The sequence below is a fragment of the Xiphophorus maculatus genome, chromosome 13 (genome assembly GCF_002775205.1).
Source record: "Xiphophorus maculatus strain JP 163 A chromosome 13, X_maculatus-5.0-male, whole genome shotgun sequence".
Lineage (NCBI taxonomy): Eukaryota > Metazoa > Chordata > Actinopteri > Cyprinodontiformes > Poeciliidae > Xiphophorus > Xiphophorus maculatus.
The window spans coordinates 6,555,583-6,578,497 of NC_036455.1; the positions used below are offsets into that span (position 1 = coordinate 6,555,583).

At 39.6% G+C, this 22,915-nt stretch overlaps 2 protein-coding genes across 3 annotated transcripts; one reads left to right on the forward strand and one right to left on the reverse strand.

Moving 5' to 3' along the window:
* Window positions 1-10,451: 10,451 nt before the first annotated feature.
* Window positions 10,452-22,683, reverse strand: LOC111610426 (gastrula zinc finger protein XlCGF57.1-like). The gene is made up of 2 exons (XM_023344630.1): window positions 21,849-22,683; window positions 10,452-11,573 (listed from the first exon to the last, which is right to left on the reverse strand). The coding sequence occupies exons 1-2, from the start codon at window positions 22,602-22,604 to the stop codon at window positions 10,452-10,454; spliced, it is 1,878 nt and encodes a 625-aa protein (XP_023200398.1). The 5' UTR covers window positions 22,605-22,683.
* Window positions 12,988-16,252, forward strand: LOC111610449. 2 transcript variants are annotated; one of them, XM_023344675.1, is made up of 2 exons: window positions 12,988-14,651; window positions 15,412-16,252. In XM_023344675.1, the coding sequence occupies exons 1-2, from the start codon at window positions 14,385-14,387 to the stop codon at window positions 16,030-16,032; spliced, it is 888 nt and encodes a 295-aa protein (XP_023200443.1). In that variant the 5' UTR covers window positions 12,988-14,384; the 3' UTR covers window positions 16,033-16,252. The 2 variants fall into 2 exon arrangements, with proteins under 2 accessions (XP_023200443.1, XP_023200444.1); XM_023344676.1 differs by having other exon boundaries at window positions 12,988-14,516.
* Window positions 22,684-22,915: the final 232 nt, after the last annotated feature.

A 22,915-nucleotide genomic window follows, 5' to 3' on the forward strand; every position in this document is an offset into this window, starting at 1 on the left:
GTTGCTTTGTGTTTGTTATTTACTTTTGTAAGTTAGACATTAAGAACTGTGGGTCCATTTTCTGTAAGTATAGGGACTGGTATAGGACCAGCATGCACTGGGTTGGGCCTGTGGGTTTTGACCAGAGCAGGAGAGGAAACAATGAAAAGTAGTGATGGTGAGATGCAGCTTCATGAAGCCCTGAGGAACTCCATCCATCTAAAAATTAGCATCAATGCTAAAGAAAGCTGCAATCACATGAGGAGAATGACCAGAATGTTTACTAACATGTACTTGCACCATTCAGTATGATAAAGTAAGTGTATCAGCTGAAATTAGCCAAAATGCTGATGTTAGCATGAATGCTGTCAGTAGCATGTGGGGCATCACTAGCATGTTGTCTGTACTTTACTTACTCCATTCGGTATACTAAACATGGCTAATAAGTAAGAAAATTAGCTAATAGCTTATTTAAGCTAAAAGACTAATGCAGCAAAGATATTAGCAAAGATAATGCAGGCTAACATTATTTCACTGCCGATGGTAGTGCACTAACCTTAGAAGAATATTAAGGCTTTTATTTTGAAATCTTCAGTAAGCTTCATATTAAATGGCCACACTAATTCTATGTGTATTCAATGTGAATGCTGTCAGTAGCATGTGGGGCATCACTATTCAGAGATGCAATGAGTTTATAGCAGTTGTTTCACCATGTCTGTAGTTCTGACATTCTGCCATCACTGTGGTTCTAAAGAGCAGCTCAGAGAGGCAGACAAAATTCTGTCTATTTTGAGTCTAAGCAGCAGTTATTTTGAGGTGTAGAACAATAGGTGCCTGCCATGCAATGCATAGAGATTGCATCCCTATGCATTGCTATGGGCAGGCCCCAAATAGGCAACGTGAAAACAACATGAAGCTTTACAATGAATAAACAAGTTTAAAATGTTTGTGATTCTGATACATAAATTCTGATTAATCTGGTTGTATGAAACAATGGCTGGATCCAAAAGAAAACTAGAAACAAATAGAAAAGAGGGTTGTGATTGGCTTGTTACTCGCTATGTCACCAGGGACAACGATTTATTACTAAAAAATAAAAACTTTAACTGCTCAGGTTTAGGTGAGTTCTCTGTCTTACCCGCTTCATTACTCAACACACCATTAATGTAAAGTTTGATCTTTGTTATTTGCTTGTCAAACTGAAAAAATAAACTATAAAAGCAATTTTCTAGTTTTTTGGACATTGAACTTCTTTTACCTTCGTACGAAGCATCACCTCAGTGCAGCAGTGGCTTGTTGACTGAACTTTTATAGGATGTTTGGTTTGACAAACAATCGCCACTACAATTTATTTATTACAAATTATTACATTTTACAGCTACTAACACACTATTATTGTTTCATGCTGTTTGCTTTACTAACCTTGCGCTGCATTGTTCACATTTCTCCTGTTTTCAAAAGTAAGTTTGATTAGTTAAAGGAGGAAAAGCCATAAAAAGGTCATTTTATTTCTACATCAATAAGCCATTTTCACAGCGTAATTGTGATTCCTGCGTTCATTTACCGGTTAACAAAACATTTATACGGGAAAAGAACATTTACTAAAATGATCCTCATACAGAAAGGTGCAGACATTTAGACCTTAACCTGCATCCAAACGCTGGTGGTTCCTACCTATTCGGTGTAAGATTATCTGGGGCCTCCGGGAGAAATCCAGCAGTCTGCGATGATCATCCATCTCTTCCTCCGACTTGACGATGATTTCTTTAAACTCTGTGAATGTTTCTTCAGCAGCAGTTAACGGCTCGTTGATAAACTCGTTTAGAGAAACAGTCGAACATTCAACCAAACAGACCATGCGCCATTTTCTTTGTCTTCTTCTTCTTTGGGATTTTATGACTGTCGATCATTCATGTCATTGCATTACCGCCACCTTGTGGATCTTACGATCATCACATCTAAAGATTTCTCATTCAGTGCCAGTTCTCTTTGAAAAATGTAAAATCTTTTCTTCCACTTTATCTAAATAAAACAAATACAATATTAGTATTCCAGTTTTCCACAAATCCAAAGTTAATATTGTCTTCTGATTCGTATCTCCTACATCCCGCAACATGTTTCACAGTTTCTTCACTCCACCAGATCAGAACCTTTCCTATAGTTTCCGTATATCCACAATGATCGCTGCTGCTTTGTTCGGAGTTACCGCTGGTTCCGCCCATCCTGTGGCTTATTGAGAGCCGATCAGCACCGGCTTGTTCATTTAACCCTCCTGTTATGTTCGTTTCTAGGGTACAGCAAAAATGTTCGTGGGTCAATTTGAACCGGGGAGTGTTTAATAATGCTATAGTGTCAGAAACAAAAAAAATCCTCCAAAACATATTTATATCTGATTATTAACTCCAATACTAATAATTTCAATCAATATTTGTGCAATGGTGTTTTTTTTATTTCTCAAAAATTAAGGATCAATAACACCAACCCACTCATTTACTCATTTGGACATAAAAAATGGAATTTACATTTTTTTATGTCCACTGAAAAAAAACTAGACACAAAAAAACTATAATTTCCTTGAAATTGATCTTTGGTGAAACATTTTATATTACACTTTTTTTTTTAATGGGTGGTCTTTATAATTGAATTTGAGACACACATACTGTTCTTAGTCAAATTGTCCCACTGATTAAAATCAAGAGAAATGAGTCATGCAGAGAATATTTATGTTTTCCTCCACTTCTGCTGAGTGTCACTCAGTGTGGGTGGAGCTTATCCACGGGAACAGAAAAGATTCCCATCAAAAGTTGTGTGAATGTAGTGGTTATAAAACTGTTTTAGACAACCAAAAGGGAAAACAAGATCTAGTGATCTGCGATCGATTATTTTGGTCTTTCAAGTTCAGTGCTACAGACAGATACAGTAAAAGGTAGCCTAAGTTTAATGAAGTTTAAAAACAATGTATTTTTCTTTAATGTTACTTTTCCGGCTATGTTTGGTTATAATTCTTGAAAAGTTCAACCTTTTAGATTTTAAGTTATGAGGGTTTAATCATTCGGGTTTCGATTGGTTTTGTCTGATCGGATGTAGGGGAACGCGACGCTTCTGCTCCTCCATTACATCACTGGAGACGAAAGCAGTGACATCGTGTCCGTGTTTTCATTATTCCCCTACTGATAGAGTTCTTACTCATAAGGGGCGTAACATGAACACCTGCTTTCTCGCAGTTTCCTAGTGAAGTAAAGAGAGTAGTGAGAAAGTGGGCTTGTGTGAGTGGGGGTGTGCAGGTATGTGTGTGATGGGGTGTGTTTGTGTGTGTGTGTGGTGAAATATGGTTCATAGCTGCAAGGAAACATATAGAATTGGACATTTTTTAAAATCTTATTTTGCACTCTAACCTGACTGCCGGGTCAAATTGACCCGAACAGTACCTATGTAAAAGTAGACGTAGGGGTTGGTACAAATGTGTAAAATGAATAGATTTTCAATTTATATGTAGAGTGCACCTATTAAGACAAATAGAAAAAGTTTCATGCAAAAAAAATACTTGCAACTATTAAAAAAAAAAAAAATTAAACTTTAAAACTGGTCAATTTGACCTGGAACTTAACAGGAGGGTTAAATGTGCGGTGCTGGTGGTCGAGTGTGAAGGACTTTTAACGGGTTTTTCTACTTGAATTTTCTACTGGTATTTTAATAATAGTTTGTATTTATTTCTTTGTTAGCTCTCAGGATTGAAGGTGGTGCGTTTGGCCCAGATGGTGGCGCCCCCTGTTGCTGTGGCTGTCCCGTGATCAACATAAATCGATGGAGGGAAATCCAACGAGTGTTTGTGACGTCACGGTGTTTGGTGATTCTTTGCTCGGTTCTTTGATTCTTTGCCAGGTGGCGTTGTTGGCAACAAACTAAATAATTGTGTATTTTTACCATCGATTGCCTCACTAATATTTATTTAGCTAATGTTAGCTTATACACTCTTTCTTCTGCACTAGATGGGTTAAATGCTATTACTCTCTTTAATACTGAAATTATTCAATATATGACCTTATATTTTATGTTTGCAAGCATTTCTATGCAATATTTAAAGTTATAAGCAGGGTTGTTGGTACTGATTTTAAATTATTCAGTTTAGCTGACAGGTTTGCACTGTTTAACTTTTTTCTGCTGCTTCTACTCATTTCATTTCAGCAAGTGTTCTGCAGTTGAACTCAAATGTTTCTACAATTTTCAGCAGTAACATTCAGCACTAACACGACATTTTCACAGGAAAGGCAAATGTTCTACTTACTTTCTAAGACACTAATAATATATCTATGTGTGGAGGTTAAATTAGTTCCAGCATTAGAAACATGGTGATCTATAATAGAAAACAGCTGCAGCAGAACAGAGAAAAATACAACTAAGACAAAAGACACAACAAATTATTGAAGAAAATATTCAACCATATTTTCTACAATCAAGAAAAATCAATGCATGAAAACCAGGTTGTACCAGGTTAGGATTGGCTTTTTTACTTATCACTTGGCGGCGGGGATGTTTATGGACCTGTGAGGGGTTGCTTCCTTATTCACAGTTGGTGCGTTGGCTTTTCTGTAGCATCCTTCCTACTGGTGGTGTAGTCGGCAAGTTGAGAGGCTTGTGTTTTTGGCTTATTTGTGTATGAAGTGGTGAAAGTGCTTGTGTTGGCTGGTGTTTGCATTTTGATTGGCCCCTTTTTTTGGGTCTGGTATCGTTTGCTGTCTGTCTGTCTTGGTGTTGGTATGGGGTGTGATTTATTGCTTTGCTAGCCTATCTGTGGCCACAGCCTGGTGCTGGGCTGGGATTCAGGGCTGTGGGTGGTATTCTTGTTCTGGATATTGCGCTGAGCTGGCTGGTCGGTCCATTTCTTGGGTTGGGGTTCTATAATTTAACGCAGTGCCCTGTATGTCTGCTGGATCTTCTTCATTGGGACTAGGTGGATCCTTTGGTTGGCAGGCTGGGTTTGTGACTTGGGATAGGGGTTTGGTTTGAATGATTCCTAAGCTGGTGGTCCTGGTTCTGGTTGGATCTCTGTGTATGAGAAATGCAATTGGGTGTATGGCGTCCATTTTTGTTTTCTTTATTTTGACATTGTCTACATGGGTTTGAATGTCTGGGTGTACACATGAGAATGGGAACATGTGATCTTGTCTCTGTGTGCCTGGTCTGTCTGTCAGGTTTGGTCTCTGGCTCCCTCCTCTCTGTGATCACCTTTATATCAAGTTGGGTGAGAGGAGGGGGCCCCTATAAAACTTTTATCTCACCTTTCTTTTCTCTCCCGCTTTCTTCTCCGTCTCATTACAATTTAATAAAATAAACCCAAAGCAGTTTCTAATAAAGTTTCATGTAATTATATCAGGGGGAAGCCATAATGGTCCACTTATGCAAGTCTTTAGGGCTTAACCTTGGTACTCGACAATGCTGAGTGTCACACTGTCATACAGGACAAGTTTAATACAAAACACAACAAAAAGACAAAATGCAAGTGTATTTTCAATGGTAAATGTATGTATAGCGATTTATCTAGTGCAGAGGATGCCAAACTGCTTTACATGTTGATGGTGGTAAGCTACATTGTAGCCCAGCTGCCCTAGGGCAGACTGACAGAAGCTGCTACACAATGGGCGCCATCGGACTTCTGACTAACAGCAGGCAAGGCAGGTTTGGTGCCTTGCTCAAGGACTCAACAACTGAGATGGATGTGGGAAGTTTGAACCGGAAACCCATCAGTTACAGGAACCACAGTGGCTACAACCAGTTTAGCTGTAGTACCACCATCTACTGGGTTCAAGGATAAGGCACAACATACACTAAAGGAAAACTCAAAACTTTTAATGTTAAATGAAATGTTACACGTTTATTTCTTTCTAAAATACATATAAACATAAAAATAGTTTCAACATTAAAATACAGTAATCTAAATGCTGCAGCAGAACAGATTAAAATATTACAGCTAAAACAAGAGAAAAAAGCAAAATATTAAAAATAACTAGAAAATTCCTGAAGAAATTTAACCGGGGCCTGCCAAAGTGTGCCCGTCGGTTTGGACCCAGCGTTCTGATGCTAGAAATTAGCATCGATGCTAAAGAAAGCTGCAATCATATGAGGAGAATGACAAGAATGTTGACTAACATGTACTTGCACCATTCAGTATGATAAAGTAAGTGTATCAGCTAAAATTAGCAAAAATGCTAATGTTAGCATCATTGCTGTCACTAGCATGTGGGACATCACTAAGATGTTTTCTATAATGGTATTACTCCATTCAGTAGAAAAAACATGGCTAATAAGTCAAATAAATAGCTAATGGCTTATTTAAGCTAAAATGCTAATGCTAATGAACTGCCTTGCTGCGCAAGGCAGTTCCCTAACATGAGAGAAAAAGATAATGCAGAATAATATTATTGCACCGCCTGCGGCGGTGCACTAACCTCAGGGGCATGATGAGGCTTTTATTTTGAAATTTTTGTTAAGCTTAATCTCAAAGGTCCAAACTAATCCCATGTCTAATAGTCACTGGGTTAAATCAGTTATTTATTGCTCAAAAGAGCAATTACCTAATGTAAAATTTCTCAAGGCTTTTATTTTGAATTTTTTGTTAAGCTTCATTTCCAAGGTGCAAACTAATCCCATGTATAACAGTCATTGGGTTACATCAGTTATATAATGCTCAAAACACAAGTAGTTGATGTAAAAATATTAAAGGCTTTTATTTTGAAATTTTCAGTATGCTGCATTTTAAAGGGCCAAACTAAACCCATGTGTAATAGTCATTGGGTTAAATCAGTTATATAAAGCTCAAAAGAGCAATTATCTGATGTAAAAATTGTCAAGGCTTTTATTTTGAAATTTTTGTTAAGCTTCATTTCAAAGGGCCAAACTAATCCCATGTGTATCAGTGCTTTGGATAAAAAAGTCACATAAAGCCAAAAAGAGCAAATACCTGATGTAAAAATTGTCAAGGCTTTTATTTTGAAATTTTCATTAATCGAAATTTTAATTGCCACACTAAATCCATGAACATATCTTTCCCTACATGCTGTCAATAGCATGTGGGATATCATTAGAATGTTGTCTGTAATTGACTTACTCCACTCAGTATATTAAACATGGCTAATAAGTAAGAAAATAGCTAATAGCTTATTTAAGGTAAAAGGCTAATGCTAATGAACTGCCTTGCGCAGCAAGGCAGTTCCCTAACCTGAGAGAAAAATATAATGCATGCTAATATTATTGCACCGCCTATGGCGGTGCATTAACCTGACGGGGATATTGAGGCTTTTATTTTGAAAAAATACATAAGCTTCATATTAAATGATCACACTAATTAAAATGTCTAACAATGTTTGGGTTAAATCCGTTATTTACTGGCCAAAACAGCCAATAGGTCTAATGGCAGCTCAGCCCTCTGTTTTAACTGAGTATTGATTAGAACTACAGTGATGCGTATTTGTAGTCCTAACCAGCAGCCAATCCCCTCCTGTGTTCCATTGCTATGGTTATCAGTCCTCTGCTAACTGTCATGTGTGTGTGACACAGAAAGGTGGAGAAAAAATTCTATCTTTGTGAGACACCCCATTGGTTTATATGGAAAAAGCAGTCCGAACAACTCCTTGCCGTTCAGGAACCGAGAGACGTATTGGAAAACCGTTTGAAGCATATGAAAGGGCTATTTGTCGTCTCCCATAGTACCGCAATTCATATTTGTAGCTCACTCACAGTAATTGCAGTGATGAGACAAAAATGGTGCATGCAGAGCACAGAAATCTTTCAGAAATACATGGAAGTGAATCTGGGAGAGCGTCAGTTACCCTGGCGCATGATTTCGCTCTGAAGCACCTTGACAGAAAACCGTAAGCCCTAGAGAAATTTTGAAAACATTTTACCGGAGCAGGCATGCGTATCGATGTCATGACCGAGTTTGATACCAATTGGGCGATATTTGTGGGCGTGAGGGCGATTTGAAAATCATTTTGGGGTCAAAAATTCTCTTCATTTCTCACTCTAAAAAAGCGGCAGTTGGTGTCAGTTAGGCTCTGCGTTTCGGCAGTTGGAAATTTGGCTCGTTTGACACTTTTTACGTCGCCATCGTAAGTCCGATTCCTTATAAAAATAATAGCTCCCTTCTCGGCATCGAGCCACACATTTTGATACCACTTTTGTGGGGGTGCACGCAGCGGTACGAGCCGCATTAACGGTGATGGAAGAAAAACTAGAAAATTCCTGAAGAAATTTAACCGGGGCCTGCCAAAGTGTGCCCATCGGTTTGGACCCAGCGTTCTGATGCTAGAAATTAGCATCAATGGTAAAGAAAGCTGCAACGTAATCAATAGCATGTGGAGATTGACAAGAATGTTTACTAACATGGACTTGCACCATTCAGTATGATAAAGTAAGTGTATCAGCTAAAATTAACAAAAATGCTAATGTTAGCGTGATTGCTGTCAGTAGCATGTGGGACATCACTAGGATGTTTTCTATAATGGACTTACTCCATTCAGTATACTAAACATGGCTAAAAAGTAAAATAAATAGCTAATAGCTTATTAAAGCTAAAATGCTAATGCTAATGAACTGCCTTGCTGCGCAAGGCAGTTCCCTAACCTCAGAGAAAAAGATAATGCAGAATAATATTATTGCACCGCCTGCGGCGGTGCACTAACCGCAGGGGCATGTTGAGGCTTTTATTTTGAAATTTTTGTTAAGCTTAATTTCAAAGGTCCAAACTAATCCCATGTCTAATAGTCATTGGGTTAACTCAGTTATATAATGCTCAAGAGCAATTACGTAATGTAAAATTTCTCAAGGCTTTTATTTTGAAATTTTTGTTAAGCTTCATTTCAAAGTGCCAAACTAATCCCATGTGTAACAATTGCTGGGTTAAATCAGTTATATAGTGCTCAAAAGAGCAATTATCTGATGTAAAAATTGTCAAGGCTTTTATTTTGAAATTTTTGTTAAGCTTAATTTTAAATTGCCACACTAATCCCATGTGTAACAGTGCTTTGGATAAAAAAGTCACATAAAGCCAAAAAGAGCAATTATCTGATGTAAAAATATTCAAGGCTTTTATTTTGAAATTTTCAGTATGCTTCATTTCAAAGAGCTAAACTAATATCATGTGTAACAATGGTTGGGTAAAATCAGTTATACAAAGCCCAAAACACAAGTAGTTCTAAAGGCCAGCTCAGTCCTCCTCTGTAGTAACTGACAGTTCCTCCATGTTTGTAGTTCTGACATTCAGCTCAGACCTCTTTTGTAGGCACTCAGTGTCCGCCATGTTGTAGTTCTAACCTTCAGTCATTGTAGTTCTAAAGAGCAGTTCAGAGAGGCAGACTAAATTCTATGTCTATTTTGAGTCTAACTGACACTGTTTTGTGTCAGTTAGACTTTTGTTTTGAGTTAAATTTGGCTCATTTTTTGTTAATTATGTCGCCACAGTTACTCGAAATGCCAACAAAAGTAATAGCTCCCCTCACGGGATTGAGCCTCACGTTTTGATATATATATTGTGAGGGGGCATGCAGCGGTACGAGCCGCATTAACGGTAGTAGGAAGCGGCAGTTATTTTGAGGTGTAGAACAATAGGTGCCTGCCATGCAATGCATAGGGATTACATCCCTATGCATTGCTATGGGCAGGCCCCAATAAATAAAGATATAAATAAAGAGACATTCTATTGGGTGTAGAATAATAGGTGCCTGCCATGCAATGCATGGAGGCAGTACTGACTTCAGTACTGCTCTCCTTATGCATTGCTATGGGCAGGCCCCAATTACATGTACTTTGTGCAATCAATGCAGAAAAATTAGTTTGCGGTGAATTTTGCATTTCTTTAAAGTACAAATGATTTTTTTTTTTTGAATAGATTTTAATTAGGTAGAGTAAAACTGGTTAACATAATTTGAAAGAAATGAAATCAGATTCAATCTCATTTTACATTAAACACAAAATTAACACAAATACTGTTTTGTAGATTTTTTTTTAAAACACTCAACCATTATATACATTCTATTGTTGATTTAAAAAACTACAAAAATAAACCCCACTCACTCTCTATGGTACAGAATAATACAAATCAATCCCTCAAGTTCAATCATGTGAGAATGTTCTGGAAGGGAGTCCATGTCCAGTCAGACTCTGTTAATGCATGAAATAGTCAGTGGGCCCCCAAGCCTCTTCATCTATCAGCATCAGTACTGGCACTCCTCAGGGCTGTGTGCTGAGCCCTCTGCTCTTCATGTTGTACACAGACAACATACAGTTTGACATAAACAGTAAGTTAACACAATAACATACAGTTTATCATTATTGTTTTTTGATACAGAATATACCAGAAAAATAAAACATCAATGAAGGATAATGTGTCATGGTTGAACATCTCTAAGTATCCAAATGTGAAGATCAAAATGATCACATTTAACAAATACAACACAGGACATTTATGGAACATACTTCTACAGCTTTTCAACTGTGTGACGCGTCATGTGCTGAGTTAAACTATGTTTATGACTAAAACTTTTTAAACAGGTCACACATGAAAACGGCTTTTCACCAGTGTGAATCATCATGTGCTGAGTTAACTCATCATTTCGACTTAAAGTTTTCCCACAGGTCACACATGAAAATGGCTTTTCACCTGTATGAGTTCTCATGTGTCTAGTTAAATGCAGTTTTCGACTAAAACTTTTTCCACAGTTCACACATGAAAACGGCTTTTCACCAGTGTGAATCATCATGTGCTGAGTTAAAACTTGTTTTTGACTAAAACTCTTTCCACAATTCACACATGAAAACGGCTTTTCACCAGTGTGAATCATCATGTGCCGAGTTAAAACTTGTTCTTCACTAAAACTCTTTCCACAGGTCACACATGAAAACGGCTTTTCACCAGTGTGAATCCTCATGTGCCGAATTAAATGTTGTTTTCGACTAAAACTTTTTCCACAATTTCCACATGAAAACGGCTTTTCACCAGTGTGAATCCTCATGTGCAGAGTTAAAACCCGTTTTCGAATAAAACTTTTTCCACAGTTCACACATGAAAACGGCTTTTCACCTGTGTGAATCCTCATGTGCAGAGTTAAATCCCGTTTTCGAATAAAACTTCTTCCACAGGTCACACATGAAAACGGCTTTTCACCAGTGTGAATCATCATGTGCTGAGTTAAATCCTGTTTTTGACTACAACTTTTTCCACAATTCACACATGAAAACGGCTTTTCACCTGTGTGAATCATCATGTGCTGAGTTAAAACATGTTTTTGACTAAAACTCTTTCCACAGGTCACACATGAAAACGGCTTTTCACCAGTGTGAATCATCATGTGCTGAGATAAATGCGGTTTACGACGAAAACTTTTTCCACAGTTCACACATGAAAAAGACTTTTCACCAGTGTGAATCATCATATGCCGAGTTAAATCATGTTTTTGACTAAAATATTTTCCACAGTTCACACATGAAAACGGCTTTTCACCAGTGTGAATCATCATGTGCCGAGTTAAATCCTGTTTTTGACTAAAATATTTTCCACAGGTCACACATGAAAACGGCTTTTGACCCGTATGAGTTCTCATGTGAATATCAAAAACAGATTTGAAAGACAAACGCTTGTTACAGATGACACATGAGAAAGGTTTTCTTCTTTCCTGATTTTGGTTCTCAGCTTCAGCAGCTTCCTGGAAGATGACTTGGTTCCTGTTTGGTTCTGATTCAGTGTGGTCTGCTTGCTCATCAACAGGAACCACCATGCAGGTATCAGTCTCCTGTTTTAATTCAATCTGTTCTTCACCCTGACTGCAGTAAACTTCTTTCTCTTCCACTTTTATCTGCTGGTGTTTTAGATCCTCCTTCTCTTCTTTTATCTGATGATCTTCTGGCTCTTCCTGTTCTTGTTTCACCTGCACAGGTTCTAACTCCTCCTGGTCCAGAGTGGATCTCCTCTCCTGGTTATAAACGTTACACTTCAGGGAATCTGGAGAAGAAAACAGAGAAAGAGTAATTGCTACCTTTTCTGAAATAAATACGAGTAATTGTTCATCTTTCAAGACAGAAATGAATAAAAAAAAACAATTGACAATTCAAGAGCGTAGACAGAGATACAGATCAGTCGATATATCCAGCTGACATTTGGGGAATTCTCAAATTAATGGATATGAAAAAAAATATTTTATTACAAAATTAATTGTAGTAGGGATTATTGTTAATATTTACCTGCAAATTGTATTATTTCAAGATACTATTTATTTTTATTACTTTGAATTATATTGAAATTTTACTTTAGTTCACTTTATATCTTTATGGTTTATTTATAAACATGAGTTAATTTGTAGGTTAATAGCTGTTTAGTTTTTGTTCCTTTGTTATTAACTTTTCTAAGTTAGACATTAAGAACTGTGGGTCCATTTTCTGTAAGTATAGGGACTGGTATAGGACCAGCATGCACTGGGTTGGGCCTGTGGGTTTTGACCAGAGCAGGAGAGGAAACAATGAAAAGTAGTGATGGTGAGATGCAGCTTCATGAAGCCCTGAGGAACTCCATCCAATCATTCGACTCATGAGCCGATGCACCGCGGTGCTTCATTTGCTCTACTGTGACATCAACTGGACAATATATGTAAAATAGGCAACGTGAAAACAACATGAAGCTTTACAATGAATAAACAAGTTTAAAATGTTTGTGATTCTGATACATAAATTCTGATTAATCTGGTTGTATGAAACAATGACTGGATCAAAAAGAAAACTAGAAACAAATAGAAAAGAGAGTTGTGATTGGCTTGTTACTCGCTATGTCACCAGGGACAACGATTTATTATTTAAAAATAAAAACTTTAACTGCTCAGGTTTAGGTGAGTTCTCTGTCTTACCCGCTTCATTACTCGACACATCACTAATGAAAAATTTGATCTTTGTTATTTGCTTGTCAAACTGGAAAAAAATAAACTATAAAAGCAATTTTCAAGTTGTTTGGACATTGAACTTCTTTTATTTATGTAACTGTTTGGTGTATTAGTTGAAAACGGCGTAAAAATAAAGAAACTGTAAATTCCCACTCATATTGGGCCCATGAATGCACCTTTGCCCATAGTCATTGTGCCCTTTTTCCCCATAAACTATAATTAAACGCCTCATGGACCGCTCTTGCCTATTGTTACTGAAGAGATTTAAGGCGGCCATCTTGGAGCGGTCGACCGTTCCACTCAGCTTTATGTTTAACAGACTCAATGATGTATCAGCGCATCAGCGAGATCGCTTCTCGGCCTTTTGGCTCAGACAGCGGTCCCCTCCTTTGGGTGGTGATAGCGGTAGTCTTTGTGACTTGGCTGTTACCACTGATTTAGAGGTTCAGTAAATTTTGTCCCCGGTTGAGATATTGACCACTAAGTAGTGGAAAATATCTTTTACCTTTTATTTGTATTTATTGGTGTTTCTTAACTATTTATTGGTTTTAGTAAAGGTTTTAAACCTTTTACTGGTGGTGCCTCCACCATGGCGGCTAGCCATGCCGGCATGCGGAGGCACCACAGTGTTCGTTTTTTATTTAAGGAAAGAGAAGAAGAAAATAGAATAACGAGATTGGACTTTTCCAGGAAGCTAATTCAACAGGTGCTGAAGTTTCGGCCAGATGACCTGAATTGTATCCTTACCCTGCCTCTCAATAAGGGATATGATGTAAGTTTTTGCTCTGCCGCACTTCTCAAGGAGTTTTGGACACGGTTTGAAAATGCTAAGACCCAGTTTTCAGTATTTGACGTCGAGAAACTGACTGACAACTCCCTGAAAACGGTGATTGTCAGGATATTCAATGAGACTGTCAGTGCTGAAGACATCTGTATGTGGCTGGGTAGATACTGCACTGTGAGAGGCCAGGCTATGAAGGTGCGGGATGTGGACGGCATCTGGAACTGTGCTTGGCGGGTCCCCATTAAACAATGGGAAGACCCCCAAGGCTTCCAGGGCCTGAAGCATCTCCCCTCAATGATAGTCCTGGGGGAGAACAGAGGCTACATTCACTATCAAGGCCAACCCAAACTGTGCCGGAAGTGCGGCGAGCATGGTCATCTGGCCGAAACTTGTGAAAAGGTTTTCTGTGGTAAATGTCGAGAAGTGGGACACACTTTTGATGAATGTACGAACGGGCGGAAATGTAATTTGTGTGGTGGGCAGGATCATTTGTTCAGAGACTGTCCAAAGTCGTTTGCAAATAAACTGAAAAAAGGAAAAGAGACGCCAACGGAAACGGCTAATGAGCGAGTGGACGCAGCTGGGTCGGAAATTTCAAATCTCCCGCCAGGTCCTCTGATTGGAGGAGAGGAGGAGAGGGCGGGAAGCGGGGAGGGGAAGGAAGCCCCCTCCAGACCGAAACATCCAGTGAGGGCGGGGAGATGCTAACCGAAGGCGGAGCTAGCTCGGACTCTGAGGAAGAACAGACGGACAGCAGCGATGATGCCCCCCTCCCCGACGCCCAGCTGGCCAAGAGGCCGGCATCTGAGTCACCTCCCGACCTTACCCCCAAGGTAGGGAAGAGAGGAAGGCTGGAGGAACTCTTCGGTTCTTTCGGAGAGGAATCCAGAGCCTTCCTCGCTGGCTCATCCAATGAGGTCTCGTTCCTAGACTTTGCTCACCAATCAACCCCGGAGGACCCAAACAAGGTAACGGCTTTAGAAAGACGGCCGACACCGAGAGCCCGAAGGGGGAATGGAGCTCCAACCCGACCTGCACCACCATGTGGGAAGGAAGAGCTCTGTTCACAGGACAGTCTCTGAACCCGCCTTGTTTTAATGACCGCCCGTTTTTTAACATGGGTTTAAATTAGTATTATCTTGTTTTTAATCTTTCAAAATGTCGTACTTGATTTTAGCCATCATACTCATGACTCTCACCTTCTCAACCATCAATGTTAGAAGTGTGAAGTCGCAAGTTAGAGTCCAGAGTGTTTTATCCTTTTTAAGCTCCGTACAGTCAGATGTGTTTTTACTACAAGAATGTTCACTCCCGTTTTTAAAGAACTACACCCGGTGGCAGGACTTGTGGCCACGGCCGTCTATATGGAGCGGCTCCAATGAAAATAAAAATGACGGCGTGGCCATTTTAATAAACAACCCGCACATCTTGGTGAAGGGGAGCACCGTGGTGAGAGAGGGACGAGCACTTTTAGCAAATCTGACTTTTAACGGACAGGATTTTAACCTCTTAAATATTTATGGCTTTAATGACAAACACGATAGGTATGACTTTTTAGACAGAAAAAGAAACAGAAAATTAAAAAATGATAAAAAGAGATTTTAGAACCCCAGTAGCTTTTAACCTTTCTCTTGCATATGCTTTTATTCGGAAATTTTTAGAACATTTTGGACTGGAAGGAGAGGAGAACAAGATTTTAACCATCGTTTTATCATTTCTGTTGTGCAGGACCGGGAACCAGTGACTCCAGTGCGCGGCCTCCTGTATGGAGACGCCTCCACCGTTTGGCGCAACGTGAGCCGTCCCGTCCTTCCAAACAGACTCCAGGACCTGTCATGGATGGTGGCTCGTGGGATCCTGCCGGTCAGAGCCGTTATGCACTCCCGAGGCATGTCTGCAACGTCCATCTGCCCCCGACCCGGTTGTGGCGCGCCGGAGTCGGTGAGGCCCCTGCTGTGGGAGTGCAGCGCTGCTGTGGACCTGTGGGCGAAGGCCGGCTCCTTGCAATTCCCACACTTGCCAGCAAGGGAGGTCCTTCATGTACAGCTAGTGCTGTATGGGGTGAGCCAGCTGAAAATGACTAAAAAAGACTTCGCTGAGAGGTGGCTCACCCCAGCCACCATCAACGACCCCATTTGGACCTCCAGAAACTTGCTGGTGAGCAGGCGCAGGCAGATGCCCCCCGTGGCTGTGATCCGGATGGCAGCAGCAAAAAGAGGAACACCAAGGGCTGCAGGTGGCGCGCCAAGGACACAGCCACAAAGAAGAATCGCCTGCGCCTCCGTGGACGAAGGAGCCGGCGCTCCACGAACAGAGGTCCAAGCAGCGGCGGCCTGGCTCTCCGGGTGAGGCAGGAGGGAAGGAGCTTCAGGGCGGGATCCCCTCTGAGCACCAGCGCTGTTTGGAAGGACGGGGCGGCTCCGGACTTGGGAGGGAGTCACCCCGGTCCTGCTCAACTTTTAACACACAGAGATTTTGTGTTTTATACTCTTGTTCTTAGCTTCTTTTAGTTTGAACTGATGATTTTGTAAGTTTTTAAAAGTTTCTGAATAACTGCAACAATGTAATGTTTTTTAAATGTTTATAGTAACAATAAAATTTTTTCGAAAGAAAAAAAAAAAAGAGCCGATGCACCGCGGTGCTTCATTTGCTCTACTGTGACATCAACTGGACAATATATGTAAAATAGGCAACGTGAAAACAACATGAAGCTTTACAATGAATAAACAAGTTTAAAATGTTTGTGATTCTGATACATAAATTCTGATTAATCTGGTTGTATGAAACAATGGCTGGATCCAAAAGAAAACTAGAAACAAATAGAAAAGAGGGTTGTGATTGGCTTGTTACTCGCTATGTCACCAGGGACAACGATTTATTACTAAAAAATAAAAACTTTAACTGCTCAGGTTTAGGTGAGTTCTCTGTCTTACCCGCTTCATTACTCAACACATCACTAATGTAAAGTTTGATCTTTGTTATTTGCTTGTCAAACTGGAAAAAATAAACTATAAAAGCAATTTTCAAGTTTTTTGGACATTGAACTTCTTTTACCTTCGTACGAAGCATCACCTCAGTGCAGCAGTGGCTTGTTGACTGAACTTTTATAGGATGTTTGGTTTGACAAACAATCGCCACTACAATTTATTTATTACAAATTATTACATTTTACAGCTACTAACACACTATTATTGTTTCATGCTGTTTGCTTTACTAACCTTGCGCTGCATTGTTCACATTTCTCCTGTTTTCAAAAGTAAGTTTGATTAGTTAAAGGAGGAAAAGCCATAAAAGGTCATTTTATTTCTACATCAATAAGCCATTTTCACAGCGTAATTGTGATTCCTGCGTTCATTTACCGGTTAACAAAACATTTATACGGGAAAAGAACATTTACTAAAATGATCCTCATACAGAAAGGTGCAGACATTTAGACCTTAACCTGCATCCAAACGCTGGTGGTTCCTACCTATTCGGTGTAAGATTATCTGGGGCCTCCGGGAGAAATCCAGCAGTCTGCGATGATCATCCATCTCTTCCTCCGACTTGACGATGATTTCTTTAAACTCTGTGAATGTTTCTTCAGCAGCAGTTAACGGCTCGTTGATAAACTCGTTTAGAGAAACAGTCGAACATTCAACCAAACAGACCATGCGCCATTTTCTTTGTCTTCTTCTTCTTCTTCTTTGGGATTTTATGACTGTCGTTCATTCATGTCATTGCATTACCGCCACCTTGTGGATCTTACGATCATCACGTTCATTTAAATGTGCGGTGCTGGTGGTCGAGTGTAAAGGACTTTTAACGGGTTTTTCTACTTGAATTTTCTACCGGTATTTTAATAATAGTTTGTAATTATTTATTTTTTAGCTCTCAGGATTGAAGGTGGTGCGTTTGGCAAATGTTCTACTTACTTTCTAAGACACTAATAATATATCTATGTGTGGAGGTTAAATTAGTTCCAGCATTAGAAACATGGTGATCTATAATAGAAAACAGCTGCAGCAGAACAGAGAAAAATATAACTAAAACAAAAGACACAACAAATTATTGAAGAAAATATTCAACCATATTTTCTACAATCAAGAAAAATTAATGCATGAAAATCAATTTATAGTGAATATTTCATTTTCTATAGAGTAAAACTTTTTTAAAAATTTCTTCATAAAGTTTTTACATAGGTAGAGTTAGACTGGTTAATATAATTTGAAACAAATAACAGCATAAGTTGCAATATCATCTTGTTTCAAAGAGAAACCTATCAAAGATTTTATTGTATATATGTTTGAGAATGCACAACCATTAATGAAAATGTTCAATTAGAGCTAATAAACAGAGGTGAATAAATTGATTATAACTTTTCTATCAATTATAAATATTATAATTTTATAACTTTGTTTAAGAACTGATTTCCTAAAATGACTTATGACAAAATAAATTGTCACATGGTGACATGACTACTTCAGTAACTAACCCGTATTTGGCTTGGACAGATCTGGCCCAGGTGAGGCATGCCTCATGTGAACCGTGCCATCACTGCCAGATCTTTCCTGAGTCTGGCTGACATCCAATTTGCCATGCCAGAGGTTTGCCAGATGTGTCAGCAGAATGCCAGATCCGGTTCAGGTCGGTCTGCTGTGTGGGAACCGGCGAAGGCTCGCTCCTCTGGTCACCGTTTGCTCGATTACCTGTCCGCCCTCCAACACCACCTCCACCAGCGATCTACACCAAACTCTGAGACTCCACACGCCACCAACAAGCAGCCTCGACTCCAGCAGCCCCCACCGCTTCTTCCTCCCTGGCAGGTTAACTGCATTTCATCAAGTAAGTAATTAAATCCTCTCCTTCAGTCTCAATTCAAGAACGCAGACTCACCATTCACCTTTCCCTCCTCCAGGATGCAGTCGATCCTATACAGTGGACTCCGGGACAAGATTCACATTTCATTCAATTCTCTGGACAAAATAAACTGTATTGAACTGATTCACCGGCTTCATGTTTGTTCTGTATGTGGGTCAAGCGGATCAATCCCCTCATGACAGAAATTATGCTTTAACCCTGAGATTTTAACAAATGTAACTTTATATCAACATTACATTTTTTATGGCTTTCTTTTAATTTGTCTAAAAGAAGAAAATCTGGATTTATACACATAATTGCTCGACTCTGGAGAACCTGGCTGTCCTGTGGGACATTGTTGCTGGTACGGGTCTAGGTTTTGGGCATCTGGGGTCAGTGGCCCTCATCTGGGGAGGGACATTAGTGACTCTGTGAATGACTTCTGGCGGCAGCATGTGGTGAGTTTGGGGCTCCTTACAGCTTGAGATGGGTTACTGGCATGGTGGCCGTATTGTTCCTGGGGTAGTCTTGGGATTCTGGGGGCGTATTTTCCCTGGATCCTGGCTGAACCCTGAGACTTGGGTTCTGATCAGTATGTAGTCTGGATTTGGGGCCGGTTCATGCACTGCATGTTTGCACTGTAAATTTTCAACATGGTTTTGGGCTCTTTATGCCACGTCTTGTCCTCAGTTGTGAGGTGGATCGCAGTGGGGTGGTGGTGGTTCTGTGTCTGGATGATCCAGCAGTCTCTGTGTGAGCCTGTCTCTGTGTGGGTCTGTCAGGGTTGGGGTCGCTGAGCTCTCATTATGTAGGACTTCACAACAACCATCGTCTTGTACCAGGTTAGGATTGGCTTTTTTACTTATCACTTGGCGGCTGGGATGTTTATGGACCTGTGAGGGGCTGCTTCCTTTTTCACTGTTGGTGCGTTGGCTTTTCTGTAGCATCTTTCCTACTGGTGGTGTAGTCGGCAAGTTGAGAGGCTTGTGTTTTTGGCTTATTTGTGTATGAAGTGGTGAAAGTGCTTGTGTTGGCTGGTGTTTGCATTTTGATTGGCCCCTTTTTTTGGGTCTGGTATCGTTTGCTGTCTGTCTGTCTTGGTGTTGGTATGGGCTGTGATTTATTGCTTTGCTAGCCTATCTATGGCCACAGCCTGGTGCTGGGCTGGGATTCAGGGCTGTGGGTGGTATTCTTGTTCTGGATATTGCGCTGAGCTGGCTGGTCGGTCCATTTCTTGGGTTGGGGTTCTATAATTTAACGCAGTGCCCTGTATGTCTGCTGGATCTTCTTCATTGGGACTAGGTGGATCCTTTGGTGGGCAGGCTGTCTTTGTGAATTGGGATAGGGGTTTGGTTTGAATGATTCCTAAGCTGGTGGTCCTGGTTCTGGTTGGCTGTTGGATCTCTGTGTATGAGAAATGCAAGTGGGTGTATGGCGTCCATTTTTGTTTTGTTTATTTTGACATTGTCTACATGGGTTTGAATGTCTGGGTGTACACATGAGAATGGGAACATGTGATCTTGTCTCTGTGTGCCTGGTCTGTCTGTCAGGTTTGGTCTCTGGCTCCCTCCTCTCTGTGATCACCTTTATATCAAGTTGGGTGAGAGGAGGGGGCCCCTATAAAACTTTATTCTCACCTTTCTTTTCTCTCCCGCTTTCTTCTCCGTCTCATTACAATTTAATAAAATAAACCCAAAACAGTTTCTAATAAAGTTTCATGTAATTATATCAGGGGGAAGCCATAATGGTCCACTTATGCAAGTCTTTAGGGCTTAACCTTGGTACTCGACAATGCTGAGTGTCACACTGTCAGACAGGACAAGTTTAATACAAAACACAACAAAAAGACAAAATGCAAGTGTTTAGTCAATGGTAAATGTATGTATAGCGATTTATCTAGTGCAGAGGATGCCAAAGTGCTTTACATGCTGATGGTGGTAAGCTACATTGTAGCCCAGCTGCCCTAGGGCAGACTGACAGAAGCTGCTACACAATCGGCGCCATCGGACTTCTGACTAACTGCAGGCAAGGCAGGTTTGGTGCCTTGCTCAAGGACTCAACAACTGAGATGGATGTGGGAAGTTTGAACCGGCAACCCATCAGTTACAGGAACCACAGAGGCTACAACCAGTATAGCTGTAGTACCACCATCTACTGGGTTCAAGGATCAGGCACAACATACACTAAAGGAAAACTCAAAACTTTTAATGTTAAATGAAATGTTACACCTTTATTTCTTTCTAAAATACATATAAACATAAAAATAGTTTCAACATTAAAATACAGTAATCTAAATGCTGCAGCAGAACAGATTAAAATATTACAGCTAAAACAAGAGAAAAAAGCAAAATATTAAAAATAATCACATGTACTTTGTGCAATCAATGCATGAAAATTAGTTTGCGGTGAATTTTGCATTTCTTTAAAGTACAAATGATTTTTTTTTATTTGAATAGATTTTAATTAGGTAGAGTAAAACTGGTTAACATAATTTGAAAGAAATGAAATCAGATCCAATCTCATTTTACATTAAACACAAAATTAACACAAATACTGTTTTGTAGATTTTTTTTAAAACACTCAACCATTATATACATTCTATTGTTGATTTAAAAAACTACAAAAATAAACCCCACTCACTCTCTATGGTACAGAATAATACAAATCAATCCCTCAAGTCCAATCATGTGAGAATGTTCTGGAAGGGAGTCCATGTCCGGTCAAACTCTGTTAATGCATGAAATAGTCAGTGGGCCCCCAAGCCTCTTCATCTATCAGCATCAGTACTGGCACTCCTCAGGGCTGTGTGCTGAGCCCTCTGCTCTTCATGTTGTACACAGACAACATACAGTTTGACATAAACAGTAAGTTAACACAATAACATACAGTTTATCATTATTGTTTTTTGATACAGAATATACCAGAAAAATAAAATATCAATGAAGGAAAATGTGTCATGGTTGAACATCTCTAAGTATCCAAATGGGAAGATCAAAATGATCACATTTAACAAATACAACACAGGACATTTATGGAACAAACTTCTACAGCTTTTCAACTGTGTGACGCGTCATGTGCTTAGTTAAATCCTGTTTTCGAATAAAACTTTTTCCACAGGTCACACATGAAAACGGCTTTTCACCAGTGTGAATCCTCATGTGCTGAATTAAATCCGGTTTTCGAATAAAAGTTTTTCCACAGGTCACACATGAAAACGGCTTTTCACCAGTGTGAATCATCATGTGCTGAGTTAAACCCGGTTTTTGACAAAAACTTTTTCCACAGTTCACACATGAAAACGGCTTTTCACCAGTGTGAATTATCATGTGCTGAGTTAAATCCGGTTTTCGAATAAAAGTTTTTCCACAGGTCACACATGAAAACGGCTTTTCACCAGTGTGAATCATCATGTGCTGAGTTAAACCCAGTTTTTGACAAAAACTTTTTCCACAGTTCACACATGAAAACGGCTTTTCACCTGTGTGAATCATCATGTGCCGAGTTAAATGCTGTTTTCGACTAAAACTTTTTCCACAGTTCACACATGAAAACGGCTTTTCACCAGTGTGAATCATCATGTGCTGAGTTAAACCCGGTTTTTCACTAAAACTTTTTCCACAGTTCACACATGAAAACGGCTTTTCACCAGTGTGAATCATCATGTGCTTAGTTAAATGCGTTTTTTGACTAAAGCTTTTTCCACAGGTCACACATGAAAACGGCTTTTCACCAGTGTGAATCATCATGTGCTTAGTTAAATGCGGTTTTTGACTAAAACTTTTTCCACAGGTCACACATGAAAACGGCTTTTCACCAGTGTGAATCATCATGTGCTGAGTTAAAGCCAGTTTATAACCAAAACTTTTTCCACAGTTCATACATGAAAACGGCTTTTCACCTGTATGAGTTCTCATGTGTCCAGTTAAATGCTGTTTTCGACTAAAACTTTTTCCACAGGTCACACATGAAAACGGCTTTTCACCAGTATGAATCATCATGTGCTGAGTTAAAGCCCGTTTTCGAATAAAACTTTTTAAACAGGTCACACATGAAAACGGCTTTTGACCCGTATGAGTTTTCATGTGAGCATCAAAAACAGATTTGAAAGACAAACGCTTTTTACAGATGACACATGAGAAAGGTTTTCTTCTTTCCTGATTTTGGTTCTCAGCTTCAGCAGTTTCCTGGAAGATGACTTGGTTCCTGTTTGGTTCTGATTCAGTGTGGTCTGCTTGCTCATCAACAGGAACCACCATGCAGGTATCAGTCTCCTGTTTTAATTCAATCTGTTCTTCACCCTGACTGCAGTAAACTTCTTTCTCTTCCACTTTTATCTGCTGGTGTTTTAGATCCTCCTGCTCTTCTTTTATCTGATGATCTTCAGGCTCTTCCT